General features: G+C 42.9%; 1 protein-coding gene across 1 annotated transcript in view; it reads left to right on the forward strand.

The window, feature by feature from the left end:
* Window positions 1-1431: 1431 nt before the first annotated feature.
* The window catches only part of steep1 (STING1 ER exit protein 1), a 36417-nt gene continuing 10582 nt past the window's right edge, over window positions 1432-27266 (forward strand). The window contains exons 1-4 of the mRNA XM_038775034.1: window positions 1432-1667; window positions 13377-13494; window positions 14027-14068; window positions 18161-18299. Of these exons, the coding sequence (XP_038630962.1) occupies window positions 1544-1667; window positions 13377-13494; window positions 14027-14068; window positions 18161-18299 (423 nt within the window). The 5' untranslated portion in view covers window positions 1432-1543. The remainder of the gene's footprint in view (window positions 1668-13376; window positions 13495-14026; window positions 14069-18160; window positions 18300-27266) is intronic.

A 27266-nucleotide genomic window follows, 5' to 3' on the forward strand; every position in this document is an offset into this window, starting at 1 on the left:
GGCCATCTGTCTTTTTCTTAAAGTTGCTACTTTTTGTTGCATATTTTACATTCTCCCTCCTTTCAGTTCTGACAAAGAGTCCATTGACTCAAAAGATTAATTCTGTCTCTCTCCTGATAGGTGCTGGCAGACCTGCTGAGATTTTCCAGCACCCTCTTCTTTCAGATTCCAGCATCAGCAGTATTTTGCTGAAGATAATATTGGCATTAGGAATCTGAAATTATGAACTAAGGTCACGCCACCTGTGTGCAGATTGGCCACCCCTAATCCCAAAGACCAAACTTCCAAAAGTAATGAGGCTGTGTGATGTCGCTCTGGATGTCCCAAGAGTGGGAAAGGCACTGTATAAAATGGCAGTTCTTCCTTAATCTCCACCTGAGACGTTTCTTTCCACAGGTGCTGCCTGACCTGCTGAGCATTTCCAACTGCTTCTTTTTGTTAGAATGTTGCGCTGACCTGTGAAACCAATCTAAAGCCCACCTACACTATTCCATTATCATCCACATGTTTATCCAATGACCATTTAAATGCCCTTAATGTTGGCGAGTCTACTACTGTTGTAGGCAGGGCATTCCATGCCCCAACTACTCTCTGAGTAAATAACTTACCTCTGACATCTGTCCTATATCTATCTCCCCTCAATTTAAAGTTATGTCCCCTTGTGCTAGCCATCACCATCCGAGGAAAAAGATTCTCGCTGTCCATCCTATCTAATCCTCTGATCATCTTGTATGCCTCTATTATGTCACCTCTTAACCTTCTTCTCTGTAACGAAAACAGCCTCAAGTCCCTCAGCCTTTCCTCATAAGATCTTCCCTCCATATCGGGCAACATCCTGGTAAATCTCCTCTGCACCCTTTCCAATGCTTCTTCATTTTTCCAATAATGCGGCGACCAGAATTGCACACAATACTCCAAATGCAGCCGCACCAGTGTTTTGTCCAGCTGCAACATGACCTCATGGCGTGATTAAAGAAATAGTATTCACTGAACACTAGCTAGGCAAGGTTTTTTTAAAAAATCCCATCAATTGATATTTATATTTGGACAAATATTTTAATGTGGTCTTTAAGGAGAAAATCAGGGCGTTTCTGTTTTGATATTCACACTCACAGTTATTAAATAAATCATTGGCCCCAATTTTGTTGTAGCAATGTGATGGCATCTGCCATTGATCTCAAAAGAAGATGCTAATGCAGACTTAGCAATCTCTGTAACGCCAATTCCAGTGCTTCCAATGTGAATTACAGTCCAGCATCAACTGTAAGGAATCTCCAGCGTTTGACATTTCACAAATATATCGTTGCTTGTTTTTTTATTTCAGATTTCCAGAATCCGGAGTATTTTGCTTTTGGTGACAGCTCTTTGTTTTTCTCGAGATGAGGTCTGCTACCAAGGTGTGAGAGACATGGAAGGTGGACAGAGGGAAGGTGAGGACTGGTTGCGATCCCATGATGCAGCAGGATTCCAAGATGGCGGCGGGTGAATAGCCCCTATCTCCAGATCGGGGCATCCCTTTCCTCCCGGCCACCGGTGAACCAAGATGCCGAAAGTAGTGTCTCGCAGCGTGGTGTGTTCCGATACCCGGGACCGCGAGGAATATGACGACGGCGAGAAACCCCTGCATGTTTATTACTGTCTGTGCGGACAGATGGTGCTGGTCCTCGGTAAGCAAACTCGACAGGCCCCGAAGCCTCGGGCTGGAGTACTGAACTCTTCGGGGCGAGAATGTCCGCCACCCGGGCAGGCCACCTTTCTGCGTGTTTACAGTTAATGCGGGTGTAACTTTCTTCTTCTACTTAAGTATTTTTAAAAATGTTATTACAGATGAGATTTGAGAGATTATTTTTGATTGGGGATTACTTTTTGTTCTAAATGAACCAAAAAACTTCAGAGAGAGTGGAAGTGCAGCCCTGAGGTTAATTTGCTGTGGAACAAACTTGGTGTGACAGGCCTGAGAATGTGCGGTACTGCAGTGCGCTGGGATAAAAGGACTGCAAAGAGCCTGAAATGAAACTACAAAAAAAAAATTGAAAACTCAGTAGACCTACCAGGATCTGAAGAGAGGGGAGAGGGGGGCTAATACAAGTCAACAATTTTAAGAGCAGCTTTGTGCCAGAAGTGACAAAAGCAGATGGGAAAAGTTCTTCACGTATGTCAATCTTGGCTGAGTGGTAAAACTTTTGTCTCTTGAGTCGAGAGGTTGGGACTTGAGAAAGAATCTAGGCTGACACTTCAATCAGATATGTGGTTTACCTTGCATACTGCGATCGGTTTCTTCAGGTTCTAGGCAGTCCTTCAAAGGGACTGAAAAGGGCTGCTGCAATGAAGGTAACCTTGATATTTTTCTGGTTTTTTTAACCTTGTTAATGTAGAGAGTACTCCTCCTGGCTCCACATTAAATCCACAGCCTTTGCTCATGTCCATTCCCAATTCCAGTGCAGTTTGATAAAGAGTAAAGAAGGAGATAATTTTCCCATTGGTGGGACGGTTAGTAACCACAGAAAATAATTGGCAAAGGAACCAGAGGGGCAAACAGATTTTTTTTCCAAAGCAGCGAGTTATGATTTGCAATGCACTGCCTGGCCTAAGAGAATGGTGGAAGTAGACTCAATAGTAGTTTTCAAAAATAAATGCATGGAAAAAGAAACCATTTCAGCACTATGGAGAAAGAATTGGTCAGTGTAACTAAATGGCAAGGGCAGAATGGTTTTCTGGACTGGCGGCAACCACTTTTTGCAGTGGCATGAAACAACTTGCCTAACTTGTAAACATTTTTGAGATACGTTGCCTTTTTAGGGCAGTTTTGAAGTAGATCGGATGCTTTTCAGGTCTGAAAGTGGCAGTCGTTGGACCATTCATGTGTTTGCATGATAAACAGCTAACTGATCTAATTGTGCCATTGTCCCACAGGATAGCTTTCATGCATTTATTTCTGCGTCAAACGTGCAAGGTGAGCCAATGACTAGGGCCCTATTTAAGAGATTACTGATCTGGTCGGTCTGATAGCATGTGGAGCTATGCAAATTCCCATATGTATATCAACCAGTGAAGGTAGTGGAGAACCCATTAATGTCTATGTTAACTGGCATGTCGAGGAAAGAGAGGGCCAATAGGATCCTGCTGTCAGTCCCAAAAGATGTGTTACGTATATACATTGAGCAACAGTATGTATGAATTTCAGTACTGATGCAATGCCAGGTATGCAGCTATACATCCCAATGGTCGGCTGATCAAATCAAACCGCATGTTCCTTCAGTTGTTTGTAATGGGCAGAGTACAGACTGTATTCAACCAGCCCTACCTTGCAAAACCCAGAACAAAACAGCTACTGTTAGATGTGATTCCACAATTGGGCAGCACTTGCTGAATAACCATGAGTGTGTTAAGAGTTACACTAACAACTAATTTACGATAATTAATCAAGTTCATTTAAGCGCGCTAAAATTAACATACATTCAGACACAGGGACCCGGCCTCTGAAAACAAAAGGAATATGTTCAAACCTTACATCTTTTGTGAATTGCCAGAAGCACGGGGAATCTGTTGCTTTCTCCATGGCAGTGCCCTGACCAGTCAGTTGACTTGCCACCGAATCAGCACCCCTCTGCTCCTGCAGTATAAATTGTTGCGATTGTTTGAAAATGGGCATTGTGGTTGCCCTAATGAGTGCTTGATGAATATTCTGCAACATGTCTCTCTGACAATATTCAAATTCCGTACCAACAAGCAACTGAGAAAATTGACGTGTTACCCTACACCTCAAAGCCACATGTCCTTGACAATTCTCAATAACATGCAAGCAGAGTTAATTCCTTGAGTGAAGGAATACCGATAACTGACTGCAAATACAAAGTAGATCATGCAAACACCATGCTCAACAGCTAGCTGTCAATATTCTGTTTGGCGCTCAAGAGTTATCTTTTGAGTTCAGCTGTTTTTGAGCTGATTTTGTGAAAATCCTGCAAGCATAGATTAAAGTTTTTTTTTAAAAGGCAGCTGTAGCTTCAGTACGATTTTAGCTTCATAAATTAGCTCCCTCATGATTTAGTGTTGCATTTTAAATTAAATCCAGTGAATTGTATATTTATCCAACTGGCACAAACATTTCAGTTAACTCAGCTGATATATATTATATATATATATAACAACAGAGATTCAGTGGAGGTCAGGAGTCATGGTGCAAAGTTTGAACTAACTCCCATCCATTACAAATATGGAACCTGATCCACTGGGGTAATCCTGACTTTGGGTGATTATGTAAAGCAGGCTGATCTAATCAGCTGCCTGTTATGTATCTTTCCTGATTTCCATTCTCACTGAAGTGAATTTAATGTTCAAATTTCTTTCCTTTTCATCTGAAGTCATTGACACTTTGCATAACAGTAATTCAAGATGTTATTTGTATATATTTGTCTTTTAATTTATAGAAATATCATGTCAAATTCAGTGTCAATGTGAACAAAATGAATTTCTCAGTTATAGGAAATTACAGTCTGATGTACATGCCACCTCTAGGCTTCTGGAAAGTGTATTCTGTAAAATGATCAAGGCTTGTAAAAGTATATATTTGTAATGAGATCGTAGGATGTCTTTACAGGTGTCAGTTTCTTCTGTACTTCACCAACTAACCATTTTCCAAGTGGAATGATATCAAAAAGAAAATGTTAATGCGCACAGCATTCACAACAAGGTAGATGATCTAAAGGCACAAATAGAGGCAAATGTGTGTGATATAATTGCCACTACAGAAATATGGCTGCATGGTGACCAAGACTGGTTACCAAATATTCAAGGATATTTGATGTTTAGGAAGGACAGACAAGAAGGGAAAGGTGGTGGAGTTGTGTTAATAATAAGGGACTGAATCAGTGCAGTAGTAAGTGAGGATCTCAAATTGGAAGAACAATGTGCAGAATCTGTTTGGATGGAGCTAAGAATCAGCAAAGGACAGCAGACATTGGTTGGAGTTGTTTATAGGCCACCTAATAGTAATAATAATGTGGGGCATGGTATTAATCAGGAGATGAGAGAAGCTTGTAGCATGGGAAATGCAGTAATCATTGATGACTTCAATCTGTACATAGACTGGTTAAGCCAAGTGAGCACTATTGCTGGGGAAGATTAATTTCTGGGGTGTGTTAAGGATGGATTTCTCGAGCAATATGTTGAGGAGCCAATGAGAGGACAGACTACTCTAGATCTCGTATCATGTAATGAAAAATGGTAAGGCTTTTCTTGTGAAAGAACTTTTAGGGATGAGTGACCACAATATGATAGAATTTTACATTATGTTTGAAAGTGAGGAAATCCAGTCTGAAGGCACATTAGAATACACCAGGAAGGCCAAGAAACTGATAAAGGGAGAAAATAATATGAATGCAATCTAGCAAAAAACATAAAAATAGACTGAAGCTTCTATAGGTATGTGAAAGGGAAGCATTGGGCTAAGACAAATGTGGATCTATTCCAAGCAGATTCATAATAAGGAATAGAGAAATAGCAGATGAGCTAAATTATTACTTTGGCTGGAATACTCCGAACTTTCCCGCCAGTAGAATCTTCTGGTCATACCGATGGTGAGCCACTGCTGCTGGTTCTAGGGGGCTTTCATTCTCTTGACATTCAATGGCATTACCATCGCTGAGTCCCCAACTATCACCATCCTGCAAGTTACCATTGACCAGAAACTGAATTCAACCAAACATGTAAATATTGTGGCTAAAAGAACAGGTCAGAGGTTGTGAATTCTGCAGCGAGTAATTCATTCCTTATTCCCCAAAGCGGTTAGGAATTTGGTGGAGTACTCCCCACTTGCCTGGATGAGTGCAACTCCCAACAACTCTCAAGTTCAATATTGTCCAGGACAAAGCAGTCTGCTTGATTGGCACACCATCCACCGTCTTCAACATTCAGTCCCTCCACTACCGATGCACAGCAGCAACTCACCGAGGCTCATTCAATGGCACCTTCCAAACCCACAATCACTACCATATAGAAGAATAGGGCAACTGATGCCTGGGAACACCACCACCTGAAAAGTTTCCCTCCAGGCCACACACCATCCTGACTTGGAGCTATATCACTGTTCCTTCTCTGTCATTGAGTCAAACTCCTGGAAATCTCTTCCGACAGCACTGTGGGTGTACCTTCACTACATGGACTGCAGCGATTCAAGAAGGTGGCTCACTACCTCCTCGAAAGAAATTGGGGATGGACAATAATTGCTGCCCAGCTAGTGTGCCCACATCCCTTGAAAGAATTAAAAAAATAGAGCAAACTTTGGCCTGAGAAACACGTTTCCAATACTGGATTGTGGAGACCTAACTGCTTTTTGTATTTCCTAAATGGGTCCACTGAGGCTCACGGTAACACTCCTTTCACTGCTTCTTTAGCTAAGGAAAGGAAACAAGCTGAAGTCTTGAGGCAGACTTCACCTAAGTTGTCAAATGTTTTCAGCACTCACTGCTCGTAAAACAAATTCAAGAGCATAAGAACAGGATTCGGGCATGTGGTTCCTCCAGCATGTTCTACTATTCAATGATTGATCAGTATTCCAACTCCATTCATCTGCTTTGATTCTTTATCTCATAATATCTTTGGCAAACAAATCTATTGCTCAGTTAACTGAGCGCATACTGCTCTTTTGGGGAGAGTTCCACACTTCAAACGGCTTTTGTGTTTTTTCATCAAACACCAGGCTTCAGACTCCCCCTCAAGTGGAAAATTGTTTATCACCATCTATCCGATGAATTTCTTTCAAAATCAGTCGTCCCTTGAGCTGCTTTACGCCAAGGAATTCAAGTCTAGTTTGTTTAATCTGTCTTCATAATTTAACCCTTGAAGCTGAGTGATGTTCTGGTGAATTTGGGCTACATAGCCTCCCTAGATTAATAATATATCCTTTCTAAGGTGCAATACCCAGAATTATGTGTTGTCTTCCAGATGGAATCTACCCAGGGTTTGGTAGAATTGTAGCAAATTTTCCTCCCCATTGTATTCTAGGACTCTATAAAGGGTAATTTGTGGACTATTTTAGTGATTTGGGTACCTGGACAACTTAATCTCCCTGGATCTCTGCTCTTTCTAGCTTTTTTGTGAATGAATTATAATTCTTTTTGCCTTACAATGAAATCATAACAATGAAACATTAATTTTAAAGTGTCTGGGAGCCCAGTACTTGCATTGATCTTAAACCAAAACTGTGAGCACATTTATATTATTGCCAATCATTAATTCAAACTACTATTTTTGTTCAGATTTTTAAGATTTTATTAATCTGGATGTTATCCTCCAATCAAGCAGCATTGATTCTTCAAAATAAAAATACAAATGATTAAAAATGAAAATACTGGAAATACTCAGGTCATGCCGTGTGTGTGGAGAAAGAATCAGGGTCAACTTTTCAGAATGAAAGGCCATCGACTTAAAACATTGACCATTTCTCTCTCCACAGATGTTGCCTGACTCACTGAAGATTTCCAGTGTTCGGTTTGTATTTATATTTGCAACACCCTTGGTATTCTGCTTTTAGTATCATTGTTTTTTTAGCAAATACTATACATGGAAAATCTGATGTTCAGTGTAAAACCAAAAAAACGTGGCGGAGATACTCAGCAAATCTGTAGCGAGAGAGACACTTTCATCAGTTAGATGTTCAGATCGAAGTTTTGCATATACTGGAAATAATACTATTATTGAAGTGTCATGGAGGGTGTGCAGATGTTGCCCTTGGATGCTGTTTGCATGTTACACTCTGACAGTGGAGTAGATACTACAGTACGGTCTCAAACTGTTCCAATGAATGTGTAGTCTACAACCAGCTTTGTGTCACTGCCAAGCAATTTCAGCTTTAAAGCAAAGTGAACTTTACATTTGGAGTTAAATCCCAGCATGATTTCAGCTTTCAACAATGTGAGACCCCCCCCCCGGCCCCCCTGCACACTGCTTTTCCTGGAGTAGATCATCTCCTGGTGCTTAAGCTTGATTGTGCCAAGCTCAACTTAAAGGTGCTGTGGGAATGTTTAGACCCCGGAATTCTCCACAAACTGGAGGGAAGGCCGAGAGAGAGGGGGTCGAGAGGGAGGGGAGGGGAAGGGGGCCGAGAGGGAGGGGAGGAAAGGGGGCCCGAGGGGGAGGGGAAGCCGAGGGGGAGGGGAAGCCGAGGGGAGGGCGAGGGGAGGGGAGGCCGAGAGGGAGGGGAGGGGAGCCGAATTGTTTAATTCCCTTTTCTTCCATGTACTGAATGATCTGTTGAGCTGCTTGCAGAAAAATACTTTTCACTGTACCTCGGTACACGTGACAATAAACAAATCCAATCCAGAGACAAAGGGTTGAATTTTCTCGCATCTCAGTGTCAGGCACAGGCAAATGCTGGCATTCAATCCTGCCTCGAACGTTGCATTTGCCAGAGCAACACGCCAGAGAAGCTCTTGCATCTAGAGGGCACCTCCACCCTAGACCCTGAGGGACTTTGGAGCCCTTGATCCTAGTGTCTGGTGTGGAATACTACGGAGGTTCAACTGAGAAGTCAAGGATGGACCAGAAGACTGAAGGATGGAAGGAAGGACTCAAGATGGCTGAAAGATTTAACAATGCCTTTCTCCAGGTTGTTGGCGAAAGACTGGAGCCCCTCTTTGCAAGTGTGGCAGGAAGAGATGGCCTGTAGTAACCACAGTGACATTTTAGGGTCCTGCGCATTTGCAGGCAACTCTCTACGTGTCTGGGCCAACCAGCCTCAAGCCGGAGGATGGTCAGGTCATCCAACGCTACAGAGCAACATGATAAGCAGCGTGCCTTCTCTACAGCTGCAAATACACAGGGGCGATACCTCATAGAAGTACACAAATTCACATTGAGAGCACATAGATGTACTTGGAATTAATGGCTGTTATTAATTGCTGCCTTCTCCGATGTCACCCACACTCCCTCAATAGGCTTCTAATGTAGGGGCAGGCTGTCTTTGGTCAAGTCCTTATTTTGCAAGGTCTCTTTCTGCCCCCATTTGCAGTATTCTCCTCAACAGCATTGTCTTTTTCCTGCGTGAATACTGACAAAAATTATTCATTTAGCACCTCTCCTATATCCTCGGACTCCACGCACAACTTCCCACTACTGTCCTTGACTGGCCCTACTCTTACTAGTCATTCTTTTATTTCTGACATACCTATAGAAAGCTTTAGGGTTATCCTTGATCCTACCTGCCTAAGACTTCTCATGTCCCCTCCTGGCTCTTCTTAGCTCTCTCTTCAGGTCCTTCCAACTAACTTGTAACTCTCGAGTGCCCTAACTGAACCTTCACGTCTCATCTTTACATAAGCCTCCTCCTTCCTCTTGACAAGTGATTCAACTACTTTAGTAAACCACGGTTCCCTCGCTCAACCACTTCCTCCCTGCCTGACAGATAAATACTTACCAAGGACACGCAGTAGCTGTTCCTTGAACGAGATCCACATTTCAATTGTGCCTATCCCCTGCAGTTCTATGTACTTCCATTGCGTATTTATCGTATGTTCTATGTTTTTCATGTATGGAACGATCTGCTTGGACTGTACACAGAATAACACTTTTCACGGTACCTCCGTCAATTCCAGCCCCACTTGATTCGGAGTCAGAACACCAGTGAATTAACCAAGTCTTAGAATAACACCCAACGTTTTTGGCCCTTAGCTGCCCAATAATTTAGGGCAGCACAGTAGCATTGTGGATAGTACAATTGCTTCACAGATCCAGGGTCCCAGGTTCAATTCCGGCTTGGGTCACTGTCTGTGCGGAGTCTGCACATCCTCCCCGTGTGTCCTTCCTCTGGGTGCTCCGGTTTCCTCCCAAAGTCCAAAGATGTGCAGGTTAGGTGGATTGGCCATGATAAATTGCCCTTAGTGTCCAAAATTGCCCTTCGTGTTGGGTGGGGTTACTGGGTTATGGGGATAGGGTGGAGGTGTTGACCTTGGGTAGGGTGTTCTTTCCAGGAGCCGGTGCAGACTGGATGGGCCAAATGACCTCCTGCACTGTAAATTCTATGATAATCTATAATTACAGTCACCAAGTTTGCAAAAAGTACAATTACTTTTTAAATAACAACTATAGATTTAGATCTACTGTCACATGTACGGAGGTACTGTGAAAAGTGTTATTCTGCGTACAGCCCAAGCAGGTCGTTCCATACATGAAAAACATAGGACATACGATAATTACACAATGGAAGTACATAGACATTGGGTGAAGCATACAAAGTTTAGTACGATCACAGTAAAGAAGATGAGTAGAGCGATCAGTTCAGCCCATCGGAGGGTCATTCGGGAGTCTGGTAATAGTGGGGAAGAAGCTGCTTTTGTAATTAAATATACAACAAATACAACTCGTTAACTATGATCTAATTCCTAATTCCCCACTTTAGCTTGTCTCCCCCCCCCCCCCCCCCCCACCTTCTATATAAAATATGTGTGTGTATGTAATATATACACACACACATACACACGCACACATGACAGACAAACACTGGAGAAGAAAGGGGCAAATAAAATAATAAGTACACCCTACTCGTCTTTAAACTTTGCTTTCAGTTTGAGGTTTTACTGCAGATCATTCAGGTCTCTGTCGTTTCAGACACACAGCCTTTCTGGAGAGAGAGAGAGAGCAGGTCCTGGTCTTTGTTTGCAGCCTGTAATGGGTTTTCTGTAGCTTAATTCATTCAGGTTCTCTGCAGCTTCAGAAATACAGTACTCAGTTTTTCAGGAGAGAGAAAGAGAGAGAAGCTCCTTGTCTTTGTGTGTCTGAGACTCAAACTGAGCTCCTTGGATCTCTGAAAGTCATTCCACTCAGACAGAGTCCAATTACCACCTGGTACCGGGCAGAATACAGCCTTTTGGCCAATTCATTGGCCACCAGCTAATCAATCAACTCGAGACCCACCCCATCTCTCTCTTTGGTGCCAAAACGTCTGAGACCTCCTGATCAGACTGGCAGAGTGTTCTCTCCTGTAACATCTGAATTCTTCACTCCTCTTTGTTGCTTGACTTAAAGATACATACCCATTAATCATCCACGGACTAAAAATGATAAAATACAAGAAATACAGGAAATAAGGGGATAAACAGGAAGGACCCTTAAAAATGGGAGACAAAATAATGACCAGCAAGTCATCCCCATTACTCTTAATATAGCAAGCAGGAATGTGAGAGGCAGGTGAAGTAAATTTCAACCGAGCCATCAATTTTTCTTGTATTTATCATTTTCTTTCTTATTTCTCCATGCACTTTGCTTATTCTTGAGCTTCTGATTCAGCCTTCCTGCACATGCTATAGCTGGCCACCCCAAATTGAACCTCACTTCAATTCTTCTTCTGTTTCTTCCCTTCTTCCAGCTGCAAAGTGCTTTAATACTTTTGAAAGTAACTTTGAAATTTTTATGTGGAAAATAGCAGCTATGTTGCTCCACAATAGTGCCTCCATGAATTATTTTAGTTCGATAACTAGGCTGGTAATAAAAGTCAGCAAAATTTTTACTAAAGCTGCCATTGTTACTTCTGATTTTTTTAAAACTTGGCTGTATGGTGACTCATTGTAGTGCTAAAAAGGTCATTTCCATTGTAAATACATTTTAAACATTCTTGCATACCAATTAATACCTCTGACCAACCCAGGAGATGCTTTTGTTTGCTATTCTTTGAGTTTGTGCTGTTTTATCTAATATATTGCCATTATTACTTTTCACCAATGTGGTGAGATTTTATTGCCTGCTGTTAAATGTTATTTTTAATGGCCACAAATGCACAGATTTGGGTGGGAATGAGAGGGACATGATGATTTGGTGCTGTTTTTGTTCACTGGAATATATATATACAAATTCAAAGACAATGCTTAGAATGCGAGCATTTGCAGGTAATTGAGTCTTTACAGATCCAGAGATAGGGGTAACCCCAGGTTAAAGAGGTGTGAATTGTCTCAAGCCAGGACAGTTGGTGGGATTTCGCAAGCCCAGGCCAGATGGTGGGGGATGAATGTAATGGGACATGAATCCCAGGTCCCGGTTGAGGCCGCACTCATGTGTTCGGAACTTGGCTATAAGTTTCTGTTCGGCAATTTTGCATTGTCGCGCATCCTGAAGGCCGCCTTGGAGAACGCTTCGCTTACCCGGAGATCAGAGGCTGAATGCCCTTGACTGCTGAAGTGTTCCCCGACTGGTGAAGTGTTCCCCGACTGGAAGGGAACATTCCTGCCTGGTGATTGTCGCGCGATGTCCGTTCATTCATTGTCGCAGCGTCTGCATGGTCTCGCCGATGTACCATGCTTCGGGACATCCTTTCCTGTACACTGGCATCTCCACATCTTTGTACACGGGATCGCTGACACAAGTGTGACTACTTGTGATAGAACACACCTATGAAACAGTTTTGTTCTGCTTTTAACAGTGAAATCAGTCGGTGCATGTTACCTGCTGTTCCTATTTATTTAAAAATTGGTTCATATTTGAGTTGCTGCATGGTGGGTCTCACAACATGGGTTAATTTCACGTTTGGAAAAGAAGATATGGAGAGATTGAAAGAAATATACTTTATCCTCATCTGTGTTTTTATTTCATATTTCCAGTTTCCACAGCATTTAGCTTTTGTTTTAATATTGGAAGGCTCTTTGACAGTGGCTGAAGCAGGGATTTTATCTGCTATTTTATTTTTTTCCACTAATTTATAACCCAAGATTGCTAATGGAAATTGGAACCCAACTTCTGCCCTTGCTATAATCCATTGACCCGTGTTATGGGCCAGGGTTTAGAGAACCCCAAAGTGTATCATGGAGTTCACCTGACCCACAACTTCTCATAGATTGTGGTATGGGGAGTGAACATCTTAGCAACCATTAATTCAAATACAACCCCCAAAGAATACAACCCTAACTAATGCTTAATAACTTCCTAAACAACATCCAGAAGACGAAAGAAACACCTTTTCACAGAAGCACATTAGGTTTACATTCACTACTGAGAACATTTATAATTTTGAATTCACCAAATGATCAAGGGATAGTCTTTTCATGGCAGAGAGATCAACAGTACACCCGTTCTGTTTGTCTTCAACTCCAACACTGAAAACGAAACTAAAACACACCATGCAGCAAACAGCCTAAAATGAAAGCAAAAAGATGACAGACAGCCCAGCTCCACCCACACTCTGACATCACTGATAAACACCCATTGCTTAAAGGTCCATTTCTTAAACACCCATTTCTTAAAGGTACTCTCACATGACACCCCACGTAGATTAGGGTCAAACCTGTGAATTTTTGATTTGTATGGTTCAATCTCCGACCACTCAGCAAGCAATCAACGCCAATCATGTGCATTTATTTTAAATTGATTTATTTATTTTTGGCTCCCATCAGATTGTCATTTGGAGAAACTGCCGATGAGACCACAAGACCGAGCGCGTGTCATAGATGCATCCAAACATGCTCATAAATTCTGTAATATTGAAGAAGATGAGAGCATTTATCTTCGAAGGTAAGGGTTCAGTGTGCTGTGGAAGTCTTGATTGAGGTTACAGTGTGTATTGGATAGTTTTAAACAAAAGGTCTGGGTTGAAAAACTGTGGCCTGTTATGGTATCAAATATTCTTCGACCAAAGATTTTACTGGTCAGTTTTGGAGTGGTACTTTCATTCCCTTGCCAACAGGAAGGCTTTGATATATTGGACGGTTTTGGATTTGAATTTGTTTATTGTCACGTGTACTGAGGTACAGTGAAAAGCGTGCAGCTCAACCAGACAGGTTTTGAAAGTAATTAAATCTATTATGCTGGGATTTGCGTTGCTATGGTTATGAAGAGAGAATTTGCACTGGAGCAAAGAAAACTCGAGGCGGAGATAACTATGTAGCACATTTGATGATGGGTAATTTAATTGCAGAAGTAATTTCCATCTCATTCATTGCTTTCATGGAACAGGCCAGGATCAATTTACGATAATATTCAAGCATGAATTTTGAATGATAGTAATTGCTTAAAATTATCATCATTTTTCCCCCGCCATTTGTAGGCAACAAGGGATAGAGAAGCAATTCAGGAAAAAATGCGGAAAGTAAGTACTCTTCATTTAATTGGAATTACATTATACTTCTTGATAATATTCAGTCACGTTGAACATGGACAGTGAAGACACCCCCCCCCCCCCCCCCCCCCCATTCCGTTCCCTTTGATGTGCGAGGCTTGTTCTGTGGATCGTGCCCTCTACCGCCCGAGAACCTGCCATGGGGCTTCGCCATCAGCGGCACTGAAAGATTCCGCCTGCAGGAAGGGCTGGAAATTACTGGCCAAGTGGAGCTAAGGGTTTTGTGTCTTTGCTATAAACGACTATATTCTTTGGATGGTGGCATTCTTGCAGTGGCATTGGTTAGAGCGTTATAGGATTAAGAAATGTTGAAATGCAAACTGAGCTTCATGGAAGCAACTTTGGCAGTGGAGGAGATAATAAGACCATGAATGTAAATAGATAAAGATTCAAAGTAAAGCTATCAAAGGGCTGTTGCTGTTGGTGTACCTGTGTGAGAAGTTATGACAAAATTCTATTTTCCAAGAAATAAAGAAGCAGTATTTTTGTTTCCTAATGTAAGATATTCAATATTATAATTTGGATATCGTATTGTGAGGATGTTGGTGGTTATGGTGGGCGGCACGGTAGCACAGTGGTTAGCACTGTTGCTTCAAAGCGCCAGGGTCCCAAGTTCGATTCCCAGCTTGGGTCACTGTGCGGAGTCTGCATGTTCTCCCTGTGGGTTTCCTCCTGTGCTCCAGTTTCCTCCCACAAGTCCCGTTAGTCTGCTCTTAGGTGAATCAAACATTCTAAATTCTCCCTCGGTGTGCCAGAGTGTGGCAACTGGGGGATTTTCGCAGTGGCAATGTAAGCCTACTTGAGACAATAATAAAGATTATTATTATTAAGAGCTACTTCCATAAATAATGCACAAATAATGATTTACATATTAACCTATTGTGGTAGTCGGTATTAAAGGTATTATGGTACCCTGAATAATGCTGTAAGACCATTGGTGTGGGAGGTACCTGAGACTGCTGTTCTGTCCAGTAAGGCAGAGTATAAGAGCCCGTGTCTCCCCAGCAGCTGCCTTCTGTACCTGCGCTGCTGGGGAAACATCTAGTGCAATAAAGCCTTCAATTGTCTCCAATCTCGCTTCTGGAGTTATTGATCGTGTATCACCTGTTAGTAGCACTCTCGCCACTGAGTCAAGATGTCTTGGGTTCATGCCCTGTTACAGTGCCAGAAACGTTTAATTGAACCTGACGTGCAGCACTGGAGGAATATTGCTTTATGGAATGAGCCATTTTTGGATGGGAGATTAAATTGAAATCCTGGGCGAAATTCTCCCCTACCCGGTGGGGCAGAGGGTCCTGGCGTAGCGGAGTGGCGCCAACTGGTCTTATATTATCCTGTTCTCAATGTTCGTCTTGAGGAGTTGGAGGTGGCTTGTCATGTCACAATAATAATCTTCATTAATGTCACAAGTAGGCTTACATTAAACAATGACGTTACTGTGAAAATTCCTCAGTCGCCACATTCCAGCGCCTGTTAGGGAGAGGGAGAAGTCAGAACGTTCAATTCACCTAACACCATGTCTTTCGGGATTTGTGGGAGGAAACCAGAGCACCCGGAGGAAACAGACCCAGACACGGGGAGAACGTGCAGACTCCGCGTCGGGCCTCCCCAAAGGTGTGGCTAGGCCTGCGCCGGAGTGGCTCCCGCTATGCCGACTGGCGTCAACGGCCTTTGGTGCTGCGCCGGCCGGCGCTGGCCGAAAGGCCTTCGCCGGCCGGTGCGAGTCCACACATGCGCCGGAGCGTCAGCGGCCGCTGACGTCACCACCAGCGCATGCGCGATGGGGGGGTCTCTTCGGCTTCCGCCATGGTGGAGGCCGTGGCGGCGGCGGAAGAAAAAGAGTGCCCCGGTGGCACAGGCCCGCCGGCCGATCGGTGGGCCCTGATCGCGGGCCAGGCCACCATGGGGGCACCCCCCGGGGTCCGATCGCCCCGGGACCCCGCTCGCGCCGCCAATCCTGCCGGCATAGTGTGGTTTAAACCATGTCGGTGGGATTGGCCTGTCAGCGGCGGGACTTCGTCCCATCGCGGGCTGGAGAATCACCGGGGGGGGCACGCCGATCGGCACGGGGGCACGCTGATCGGCGGGGCGTGATTCCAGCTCCCACCGATTCCCGGGTGGCGGAGAATTCCGGCCACGGCAGGGGCGGGATGTACGCTGGCCCCGGGCGATTCCCCAACCCTGCGGTGGGGGGGGGGGGGGGGGGGGGGGGGAGGGGTCGGAAAATTCCGCCCCCTGTCTTTTTTGCTCGGATATAACATTTTCCATGGCATATTAAAAAACCGGTGGTGTTTTCTGGTTTGCATTTATCCCTCACCTGACATTACATTTATTTTTTTTTTAAGTTATTTAGTCGTTTATCTCGTTGATTCTGGGACCTTGCCATTTGAAAATCAGTAATTCATTAGTTATGAAGCATTTGAGATGTTCAAAAGACCAAAAAATGCAAGTTCTCTTATTCATTCATGAAAAAGCTAGATAGTTATGATCATATTTGTGGGTATAAGCATTTGACTGCAGCTTGTTTAGAAGTACCAGAATTTCGGTTCTGAGATTTAGTGGTTCTATGCAATAACTACCCTTAATGAAATTGGCAAGAACAATTGACTTCCAACCGTTGTGTTATTTCCGTCGTCTACTAAGCTACGGATCGAATAATGCACAATGCACAATGACTGAGGCATGCTACCTTCGCTTAACAATGTAGAGTGATGGAGCTTGGAATTAAATGTTTCTATAGCTTCAGTCTGACAATTGTCTTCGTTAAAATGCGTTAGAGGCCATCATGGTCTTCTTTAAAAAAAGTAATGAGAAGCCTAGGTGAAGGAATACAGGCATCAATATAGAAGAGCTGGAAAGAGCATGAGGACACGGTAGCACAGTAATTAGCACTGTTGCTTCACAGTGCCAGGGTCCCAGGTTCGATTCCCAGCTTGGATCACTGTGCGGAGTCTGCACGTTCTCCCCGTGTCTGGGTCTGTTTCCTCCGGGTGCTCTGGTTTCCTCCCACAAATCCCGAAAGACATGGTGTTAGGTGAATTGAACGTTCTGACTTCTCCCTCTCCCTAACAGGCGCTGGAATGTGGCGACTGAGGAATTTTCACAGTAACGTCATTGTTTAATGTAAGCCTACTTGTGACATTAATGAAGATTATTATTGTGACATGACAAGCCACCTCCAACTCCTCAAGACGAACATTGAGAACAGGATAATATAAGACCAGTTGCTGGGGGCCCCAACTGACCCCCAGTCTCAAAGACTGGATACAGTCGAACCTGATGCACCCAGCCTCCAAATTAACATTACCTAAAGCATGGCAGTTAATTTTCAAAGTCAATCGGGGACTCAAATCCCGCATCTCGCAAGTGGCAGGCCTCACAAACACTCCTTGTCTGGCCCCCACTTCCCAAATCGGTCAGGATAGATGACACACCATGCAGCGGGATTTCTACGAACAAAAGGTGTGCCACCAACAGGGAAATTGCTCGTTATCAAATACCAGGATTCTCTTCTATGCTTTTCCCATTCTCCCAAGGATATTTTGCAGATCATCAAAGTGACCACCGAGGAGCTGAGATCATCATTCGCAATGTCAGCCATCATTCCGATGCTGATGGCATCACTGAGACATAGGTCTGCTCACTAGCAAAGCCGCCACGGCAAGCTGGACCCACCTTGCCCATCTCCGACCGCCTCAATCAAATGAAGATTCTCTCCGAATTAACTGCTCCTTTTCACTAAACTCCGACCAGGATCATCCAAGGACATAGTGCAAGACATATATCCCAAAAAAGATAATTATGGAATGTGCATCAGGATAAAATAACGGATTAAAAGACAAGTAGAGCCAGAGCTCACAAGAAGCACCGCCATTCCTGTTCCCGTCACGTGACACCCCTCTGATTGTAAAGTTTTAACTTTTAGCTCCTGATTTAAACCTATTTTTCTGTGATTTGGTTTATTATTTCTGAAATGCCATGCACTTCTTGAAGCTTCTGGATATATGCTTATCTCTTGATTGTAAAGCGCTGACTGGTACAGTGTGGTGATTATCTTTGCAGATGTGGACTCCTCCTCTTTTATCAGCACCAGCAGAAAAATACTCCAGTTACTTTTATTGTGGATGGTGCTTTGGTAAAGTTTGGCCAGGGTTTTGGCACCACAAGCATATACAGCCAGAAGCAAGAACCACCAAAGAAGGTAATCCTCTGGAAATGTTTATTATAAGTTATTAACTGTTAAGCCGTTGAAAGGGTCACCTAACAAAAAATATTTACTGAGGACAATACATAGAAACTCATTAAAGACCGTATATAAAGAGTTCAATATTCATGTAAGAATTGTGGGGGGGGGAGAGGTGCAGCAGGCGGTGAAGAAGGCAAATGGTATGTTGGCCTTCATAGAGGATTCGAGTACAGGAATAGGGACGTCTTACTGCAATTATACAGGGCCTTGGCCAGTTCATACCTGGAGGATTGTGTGCAGTTGTGGTCTACTTCTTTGAGGAAGTATGTTCTTGTTAAGGAGGGAGTTGCAGCTAAGGTTTACCAGATTGGTCCCAGGGATGACACGACTGATATGAGGAGAGATTGAGTCAGTTAGGATGATATTTGTTGGAGTTTAGACGGATGAGGGGGTATCTCCTACAAAACATATAAAATTCTAACATGACGAGACAGGGTAGATGCAGGAAAGATGTTCCCAATGGTAATGAGTCCAGGACCAGACGTCACAAGCTAAGGATACAGGGTAAACCATTTAGGATGGAGATTAGGAGAAATATCTTCACCCAGAGGATGGTGAGTCTGAAATTCTCTATACGAAAGCAGTTGAGGCCAAAACGTTGTCTCTTTTCAGGAAAGAGTTCGATGTAGCTCTTGGGGCTATTGGGATCAAAGGATATGGGGGGATGCAGGAACAGGTTACTCAGTTGGATGATCAGCCCTGATCGTAATGAATGACAGAGCAGCTTCGAAGGACTGAATGGATTACTCCTGCTCCTATTTTCTATGTTTCTATGTGAACAAGGATTTTGGAATACATGGTTAATATATATATTTTCCATGGTTGGACTCTGGTATGAACAATAGACAAATACAGAAAATAATTATCCCAGAATAATTTATTACTCTAAGAAAGAATACACAGAGTTTGGAAGAATTCAGTACAAGGCCAGGCATTTGTGAGCAACGGTAACTTGCATTTATATAATGGCTTTAACATGGAAAAACATCCTCGGGCACTGGGTGCAATCTGGCAAAAATGACACAGCAAGAAATATTAGGAGGGGTGAGTAAACGCTTAGTGTTATGAAAAATTTAAAAGGAAGGCAGACAGCCAGTGGGGTTTAGAAAGAGAATTCCAGAACATGGGATCCAGACAACTGGAAGGCCTGGCAGCATAGCACAGTGGGTAGCACAGTTGCTTCACAGCACCAGGGACCCAGGTTCAGTTCCCGGCTTGGGACACTGTCTGTGCGGAGTCTGCACGTTATCCCCGTATCTGCGTGGGTTTCCTCCGGGTGCTCCGGTTTCCTCTCGAGTCCCAACAGACGTGCCGTTAGGTGTATTGGACATTCTGAATTCTCCCTCTGTGTACCCGAACAGGCGCTCGACTGTGGCGACTAGGGGCTTTTCACAGTAACTTCATTGCAGTGTTAATGTAAGCTTACTTGTGACACTGATGAAGATTATATTATTAAAATGTGGGATGAAGTGAGGGAAGGCGGTAAACAAGGTCTGCCAAAAAGGGTGCTGAGATTGCAAACAAATTGTTTCAGCCTGACAAGTAAAGGAGAAGCATTTAATTGGTGGAAAGGATACAGAATTTGCGACAGGGCTGAAGACAATGGCTTTAATTTTCCCAATGTTTAACTGGAGGTAATTGCAGTTCATCCAAGACTGGATATGCGATAAGCAGTTGAAAGAGATGGGCAGCATGGTAGCACAGTGGTTAGCATAGTTGCTTCACAGCTCCAGGCTCCCAGGTTCGATTTGCGGCTTGGGTCACTCTCTGTGCAGAGTCTGCACGTTCTCCCCGTGTCTGCGTGGGTTAACTCCGGGTGCTCCGGTTTCCTCCCACAGTCCAAAGATGTGCAGGTTAGGTCGTGCACTGAATTGCCCTTAGTGTCCAAAAAGTTTGGGTGGGGTTACTGGGTTACGGGTGTGGTCTTAAGTGGGGTGCTAATTCCAAGGGCCGATGGAGACTCGATGGGCCGGGTGGTCGCCTTGTGCGCTGTAAATTCTATGATGATTCTAAGATGGAGAGGTTGACCTGGATATTGTCAGTGTACATGTGGAAGCTGGCCGCGTGTCTGCTCATAGTGTTATTAAGCCTGCAACTGAGGAAAATGGGGGCCATGGATACATGGGCACTGGAAGGGAAACCATTCCTGGCGATTCTTTGCTATTGTTCGATTGGCAATCATGAAACCAAGCAAAGCAAATCCCACTGAGCTGGACGGTTAAGGAAATGCAATGGAGGGTTGTATAGTCAACTGTCAACCAGAGAAACTAGAGCTAATGTACCACAGTCATAAATTTCAGTGATGTGTCAGGGACAGAAACCTGATTGGAGAAATTCAAACAAAGTTGTGTGGAAAAATAAGCATGATTTTGGAGGTTAAAAGACATTGGTGAACTTGGGAGAGGAAGGGGGCGGGAGGGTTGGATCTGGGACCATCGTTTGCAAGGACCGGGGGTTCAAAGTGAGAAAGAGGTGAAGATATTCAAATCCAGTATGAATTTTTAAAATTTCTTTGTCAGTTTTATTAACTATATTTGTGGAAAATAATGGGTTGGATTCTCTGCCATCGGGATGCTCCGTTTTGCCAGCAGCCCGGGGGTTTCCCGACAGGTGGGGATGCCCCACATTGGGAAACTCAATTGACCAGCCGGAGTAACGGAGCATCCCGCCGGCTGAAACCGGAATGTGGCGGGGCGGAGAATCCAGCCCAATTACTTTTTTTATTCTGTGGGGCATTATGTTAGCCCAAGCAGAATATTTACAGCAGCCTGTTAACAACATATTGCATGTTTGGTTTCTTTTAAATCTCCTTCTAAAAGTGGCATCTGTTCATATTTTTAATTTGAATAATTAATTACTCCATGCCCTGGATTGTTCAGAGCTCTTTTGCATGTCTGCTACTACCTTTGTTTTATAAAATATCCTACCCATTCCCTGTTGAAACATCATCAATATTCTCTAGGATCAATACAGGGAATTGAGAGAATTGTTGACTTAATTGCTTCCACTTCAATCAACCAAAACACATTTTAGAGCATCCCAGGATGTTCCCCCAAATTGTAGATTACAAAAGAAAGGAAATAGAAAGCCTCATCAGTACTGACTAGTCATCTACATAACAAATTGCTATTTACTTGATTTAATTTGATGATCGAAAAAAGAATATGGGTTGAGCTTTCAGGATCTTTTGTTAAATATTTTTTGACTCTGAACATTTTTACATTTTTGAATAATTGAAAAACTTTGACAACTAAATGCTTAGATTAATCTGAACTTCCAACTTCAAATGCTTACCTTACAGAAGGTTAATTTAATCTTGCTGGTTGGGGGAAGGGGGGATGGTGAATTCAAACCCAACTCGAACTATAATTTTAAATCTGGATGCGTTTTTAAAATAGTTTTATTTGTTCCTTGATCTGACTTTGATATCTTCTGATTTTCCCAATCTATTTATATAGACAAAATTTGCAACTGACCACCACCTTCTCGAGGGCAATTAGGAGGAGCAATAAATGCTGGCAAGGTTCTCCTCTCTCGTAAAATAAATTTTACAAATAGCCTAGTTACCTTAACTGCTCTTAAAAACAAAACATTTTGATAGTGGTAACTTTACAAAATGTTCTTTATGTTCTTTAGTGCCTTCAGGTCTAGCAGACAGCAACCTAATGCAGTGTGAGATAGCACAGCTTCTTTCACATGTATTTCAGCTATCAGTATGTCTATTCAGTTTTTATTTCTGTAAGGAGCAGGGTGACATTTGTATGTGAAGCAGGTTTCAATTAAAATTAGATCCTGTGCATTAGGAATGACAATTTTAAAAGACCACGGTAGTAAGGAAAGTGGTTCTGGAGAAGGGGGGATAGGGTGTAAGGAAAGAGGTTTTCCAAATTTTCGAGCAGCAAATGTGAGGGGGAAAGACGTGGTGAAAAGGCTATTACAAATATTGAGGTTATTTACCTGGAGGTATGGTCCATTGAGACACTTGGAAAATTGTTGATTGTCTCTCTCTTTCTTATTATCTCTGACCCCCTTTTCCCACCTCCAAATAAATTGTGCTCTTCACTGAGAGCATTGATTTGGATACAATGCCACAGATCATGAGCTCCCCTTTTATTTGCAAGCTTAGATTGTAAGTGATGATAGTAGTTGACCACCCAGGTTATTATAACTGATCACAAATCCGTCCTCAATTAATATTGGGCATGCTTTCCATCATGTCTTGTGGGATAACAAACAAGGATGGGGTATCCTGATAACTGTTTTCACCCTATCCCAGGATATTGAGCCTACTTGTGTAACATCTCACCACTGCTGCAACTAGCTAACTCAGGAAAGATTGGGAAATGGCCCTGATCTGTTCCTGTTTATGTGACTCCACTGCAAACTATGATACAAGTATGAACGGAATCATTAGGAGAGCTAGTATCAATTTTACAGTGTGTATGAAATGATAGTATATTCAACTATTCTCAAGGATGTCATTATATTTGAATGTTCCAGAACCCCGCTGATGTTAAATATGAGGTTTTTGAATTCTTAGAAGGGAAATCTACCAGGGGAAACCACACTGGGCTAAATCGCTGGCTTTTAAAGCAGACCAAGGCAGGCCAGCAGCACGGTTCAATTCCCGTACCAGCCTCCCCGAGCAGGCGCCGGAATGTGGCGACTAGGGACTTTTCACAGTAACTTAATTGAAGCCTACTCGTGACAATGAGCGATATTCATTTCATTTCAAATGCCAGTTCGGAACTGTTTATTTTGTAATTTGGCATAGTGAGGAAAAGAGGTGAAAACCTGTGAGGGGAGTTATGTTGTAATCATTTAAATAAAAAAAATGGTGATCAAACTAAAACACAACAAGAAAGACAGCAATACAGAACAAACATTGCACTTAACTACAATAATGGCTACACACACAGTACAATTCAATTGAAAATGAAAGGAAAGTCATCATTGTTCCCGAGGACCATAGGCTGCTCTCCCTGTTTGAGAGAGAGCTGACTGGTGGTGATTTAACCTGAGGGTCACCACACCTCAGGCGAGGGGCATTGTTGAGAGGGTGGAGCCTTTAGGATAACCGCCCCTGTTTTGGGAATTGAACCTGCACTGTTAGCATCACTCCGCACCATGAACCAGCCCTCCAGCCAACTGAGATAATCGACCCCCATTCCAAACCTATCTACTTTCCAAAATTACGAGAATATACTCTCGAAAAACAACATCCAATAGATTTTAACTCTTATGAGCCAAATCCAGCAATCATAACCACACACGACCTATATCTTTCTTCCTAGAATTTTCTTCTGGTTTAGTAAAGCAGCAAGCTTGTTTTGGGAGAGCTCAACTTCCAGCTATGATCTTGGTCGCCAGCCAGCTCTTCCCCTCCAGTATAGGACTAACTATACAGCTGATATACTGTTCATTCGTTTTGATGTCATTTCATTTGAACAACTTGTCTTCAAAGTCCCTCTTTTAGCATGCGAGTGTGGAATCCATTCTTATTTTTTCATTTGAACTCTTATCCTCTTTATCTTTTACTCCTGCAATTCTTTGCCCTTTTGTTCTCCACTTCCCTTAAGTCCTATCTGTTCACCCTCTTACTAGGCTAATCCCCATATCAAAAGCGCTCTGCAGATGAATCCTTATCAATTTCCTTTTATCTAATTCTTTAATCTTCATTTATCCCATCTTCTTGACAGTTTGGAGGATTCTGTGTCAAAGACTTGAGTTTGAGGCAAGTTGATGGACTGCCTTATGGGAAAATAATTAAAAGCATTTTGGCTGACCTACGCAGCTTGGAGATTTGTCCCTGGGACAAGTTGAACTTGTTTTCAAGGGTATTTTAAAAAATCTATTTCTGAGATTCTGCTAGTGTTTGCTTTGATCCTGAAATTCTTTGCTATCTGACAATGACACCTTGTTTATAGTAGCAAACAGGAGCCAGATCAATGCCAGTTATTTATGCTGCCTGTTCAATATCATGTTCCCTGTTCAACATTTTGAATTCAAAAGGGGCTTAAATGTAACCTAACTTGACTGACAAAGAAGTGATGTTGATGTTGCTTTCTGTTCTGCTCTAGTGCAGTTGAAAATAAAGTATTTACAAAGTCCTAATGCTTGAAAAGTGTAACATCTGCCAAACTCGTTGTTTGCTGTTTACTTCCTGTTCAAGCTGAAGCCATTTTTGGGTGACTTTGCAGTCTCATGGTTCACCCAAGTGTTTAGATGTGTCTTCTAGCAACTGTTCAAATTGTTACAAATGAACATTGGTTGCTGAATATAGAAATAATAAAAAAAGAATGAGGCAAATAGAGAAGCCATCACACCAGTAAGTCTGCTGAAAACTGTTTTGGTTGCAATAAGAGTAGCAGCTACTTTATTCTTTGCTTCCAGCTACGATTTCCCCCCCCCCCCCCCCCCATCTGCTGCTAATGAAAGGGTAAATCAACAGTAAGACATGAAAAATGCATATTTCCCCAACCCATCCTTGTAAGTAAATTGCAAGATTGAGAGTGATTTAGGATCGCTTGGGTTCTGCATTTAATTTTTCATGGAAATTCAAAATTGTTCTTTTCGACAAATAGAATACCATGTATAGCAAACTGCACTTCAACTACAACATAGCAATCTTATAAGCTCTTCCACCTGATAAGTAAGCCACGTCTGATGTCAAGTCCTCCATGGACTGGGTTTGACCCTTGTTCGTACTAATTTGTGAGTGTATTTGCATCCAATTGTGTATATGATTTACTTTTATCACAAAGAAATCCCATGAGGCTGGTTTCCCTAGGTTTAAACTAGTGTGAATTAATTTGTTTTTGAACAAAGTATCCAGTTCGACACCACTGACACAAAAAAGGAAACTAGTCTGCGATCAAATGGTTAATTTAGGATCAGGGGGAGGCCATTCAGCCCCTTTTGTCTGCTTCACCATTCAATTAGATCGTGACTGATCTGAATTTCAATTCCGTTTTCCTGCCAGGCTTCATATCCTATCCCTTGAAGTAAAAGTTCTTTAATTCAATTTAACAACTGAAAATGACTGGAAATGCACAGCATGTCAGTTAACAACAAAGCGAGCAAGTCAATCTTTTTCATTTCGGATGACTGATGGAGGGCCCTGCTGAAACATTAACCCCTGTTTCTCTTTTAAATGGTTATTATCCTATTGTGAATTTCTTTTGTTGTTTTTATTCAGAATTCTTTGAATTTTGTTCTTCAGTTCAGAAGGAAGTTTAGTGGCACAGCAGTTGCTTCTCCTTTGTTTCTTAGCTTTATTCTCTTTCCCTTTACCTGTTCTTTTCTTTCTCTATCCCTCCATTATTCAGGTCACGGTAGCACAGTGGTTAGCACCGTTGCTTCACAGAGCCAGGGTCCCGAGATCGATTTCCGCTTGGGTCATTGTCTGTGTGGAGGCTGCACATTCTCCCTGTGTCTGCGTGGATTTCCTCCCGGGTGCTCCGGTTTCCACCCACAAGTCCCGAAAGACGTGCTGTTACGTGAATTGGACATTCTGAATTCTCCCTCCGGTACCCGAACAGGTGTCGGAGTGTGGCGGCTAGGGGATTTTCACAGTAACTTCATTGCAGTGTTAATGTAAGCTTACTTGTGACAATAATAAAGATTATTATATAGAACTGTAACTAGATTTAGCTATCTCTATATTGCGGAGACTGAATGCCATCTGGATGATCGCTTTGCAGAACGCCTTCACTCAGCCCGCAAGCATGACCTCAACTTTCCTGTTGCTTGCCATTTCAACTCGGCATCTTACTCTCATGTCCACATGTCCGTCTTGTACTGCTGCAATGCTCCTGTGAAGCCCAATGCAAACTGGAGGAGCAGAACATCATCTTCCAATTAGGTACATTACAGCTCTCAGGACTGAGCATTGAATTCGGCAACTTTAGACTGTGACCTTTCTCCCCCGTCTTGACCTTTTGTTATATCCCAAACATTGTTTATTCCATTGCAAAAGCCCACCCTCCCCCCTCCCCCACTGGGCCATCCGTCACTTATTCCTGTGTTTTATGGTGCCTTTGTTGCAATCTTACCCACTAATCACTGTTCCAGCTGTTCCACCCCTTCATATATAATATAATCACATGTTTCCCTGTCTCTAGTACTGAAGAAGGGCCATGCGGACTGGATAGAGTGGTTAGGGAGAAACTGTTCCCACTTGTAAAAGGATCAAGATGAGAGGGCACAGAATTAAAGTGATTTGCAAAAGAAACAAATGTGATGTACGTGAGAAAAACTTTTTAACACAACAAGTCTGGAATGCATGGCCTGGAAGTGTGATGGGAGCAGGTTCACTCGAAGCTTTCAAGAGGGCATTAAATGATTATTTGAATAGAAACTACGTAGTGGTACAAGAAAGGCAGTGGGATGGTACTAAGCCATAATGCTCATTTGGAGGAGGGCTGAAACAGACACGATGGGCCAAATGGCCGCTTCTGCACCATAATAATTCTGTGACTCTGAAGTCTATGCAGATAGAATTTGATAAAGTCGAGTAAGAGCTGGTTTTGAGAGTATAATAATCTTTATTGTCACAAGTAGGCTTATATTAACACTGCAAGGAAGTTACTGTGAAAAGCCCCGAGTCATTACACTCCGGCGCCTGTTCGGGTACACAGAGGGAGAAAACAGAATTCACCAAACAGCACATCTTTTGAGACTTGTGGGAGGAAACTGGAGCACCCGGAGGAAACCCACGCAGGCACAGGGAGAACGTGCAGACTCCACACAGACAGTGACCCAAGCCGGGAATCGAACCTCAGACCCTGGAGCTGCGAAGCAACAGTGCTGTCCACAGTGCTACTGTGCCGCCCCAGTAACTTTCAATTTAATGGTCTTGAATAATTTCAGTATGCATATTTGTGTATGTACTCCAGAAAATGTTATTCCTAGTATTTTGCC

The sequence above is a fragment of the Scyliorhinus canicula genome, chromosome 17, assembly GCF_902713615.1.
Source record: "Scyliorhinus canicula chromosome 17, sScyCan1.1, whole genome shotgun sequence".
Taxonomy (NCBI): Eukaryota; Metazoa; Chordata; class Chondrichthyes; order Carcharhiniformes; family Scyliorhinidae; genus Scyliorhinus; species Scyliorhinus canicula.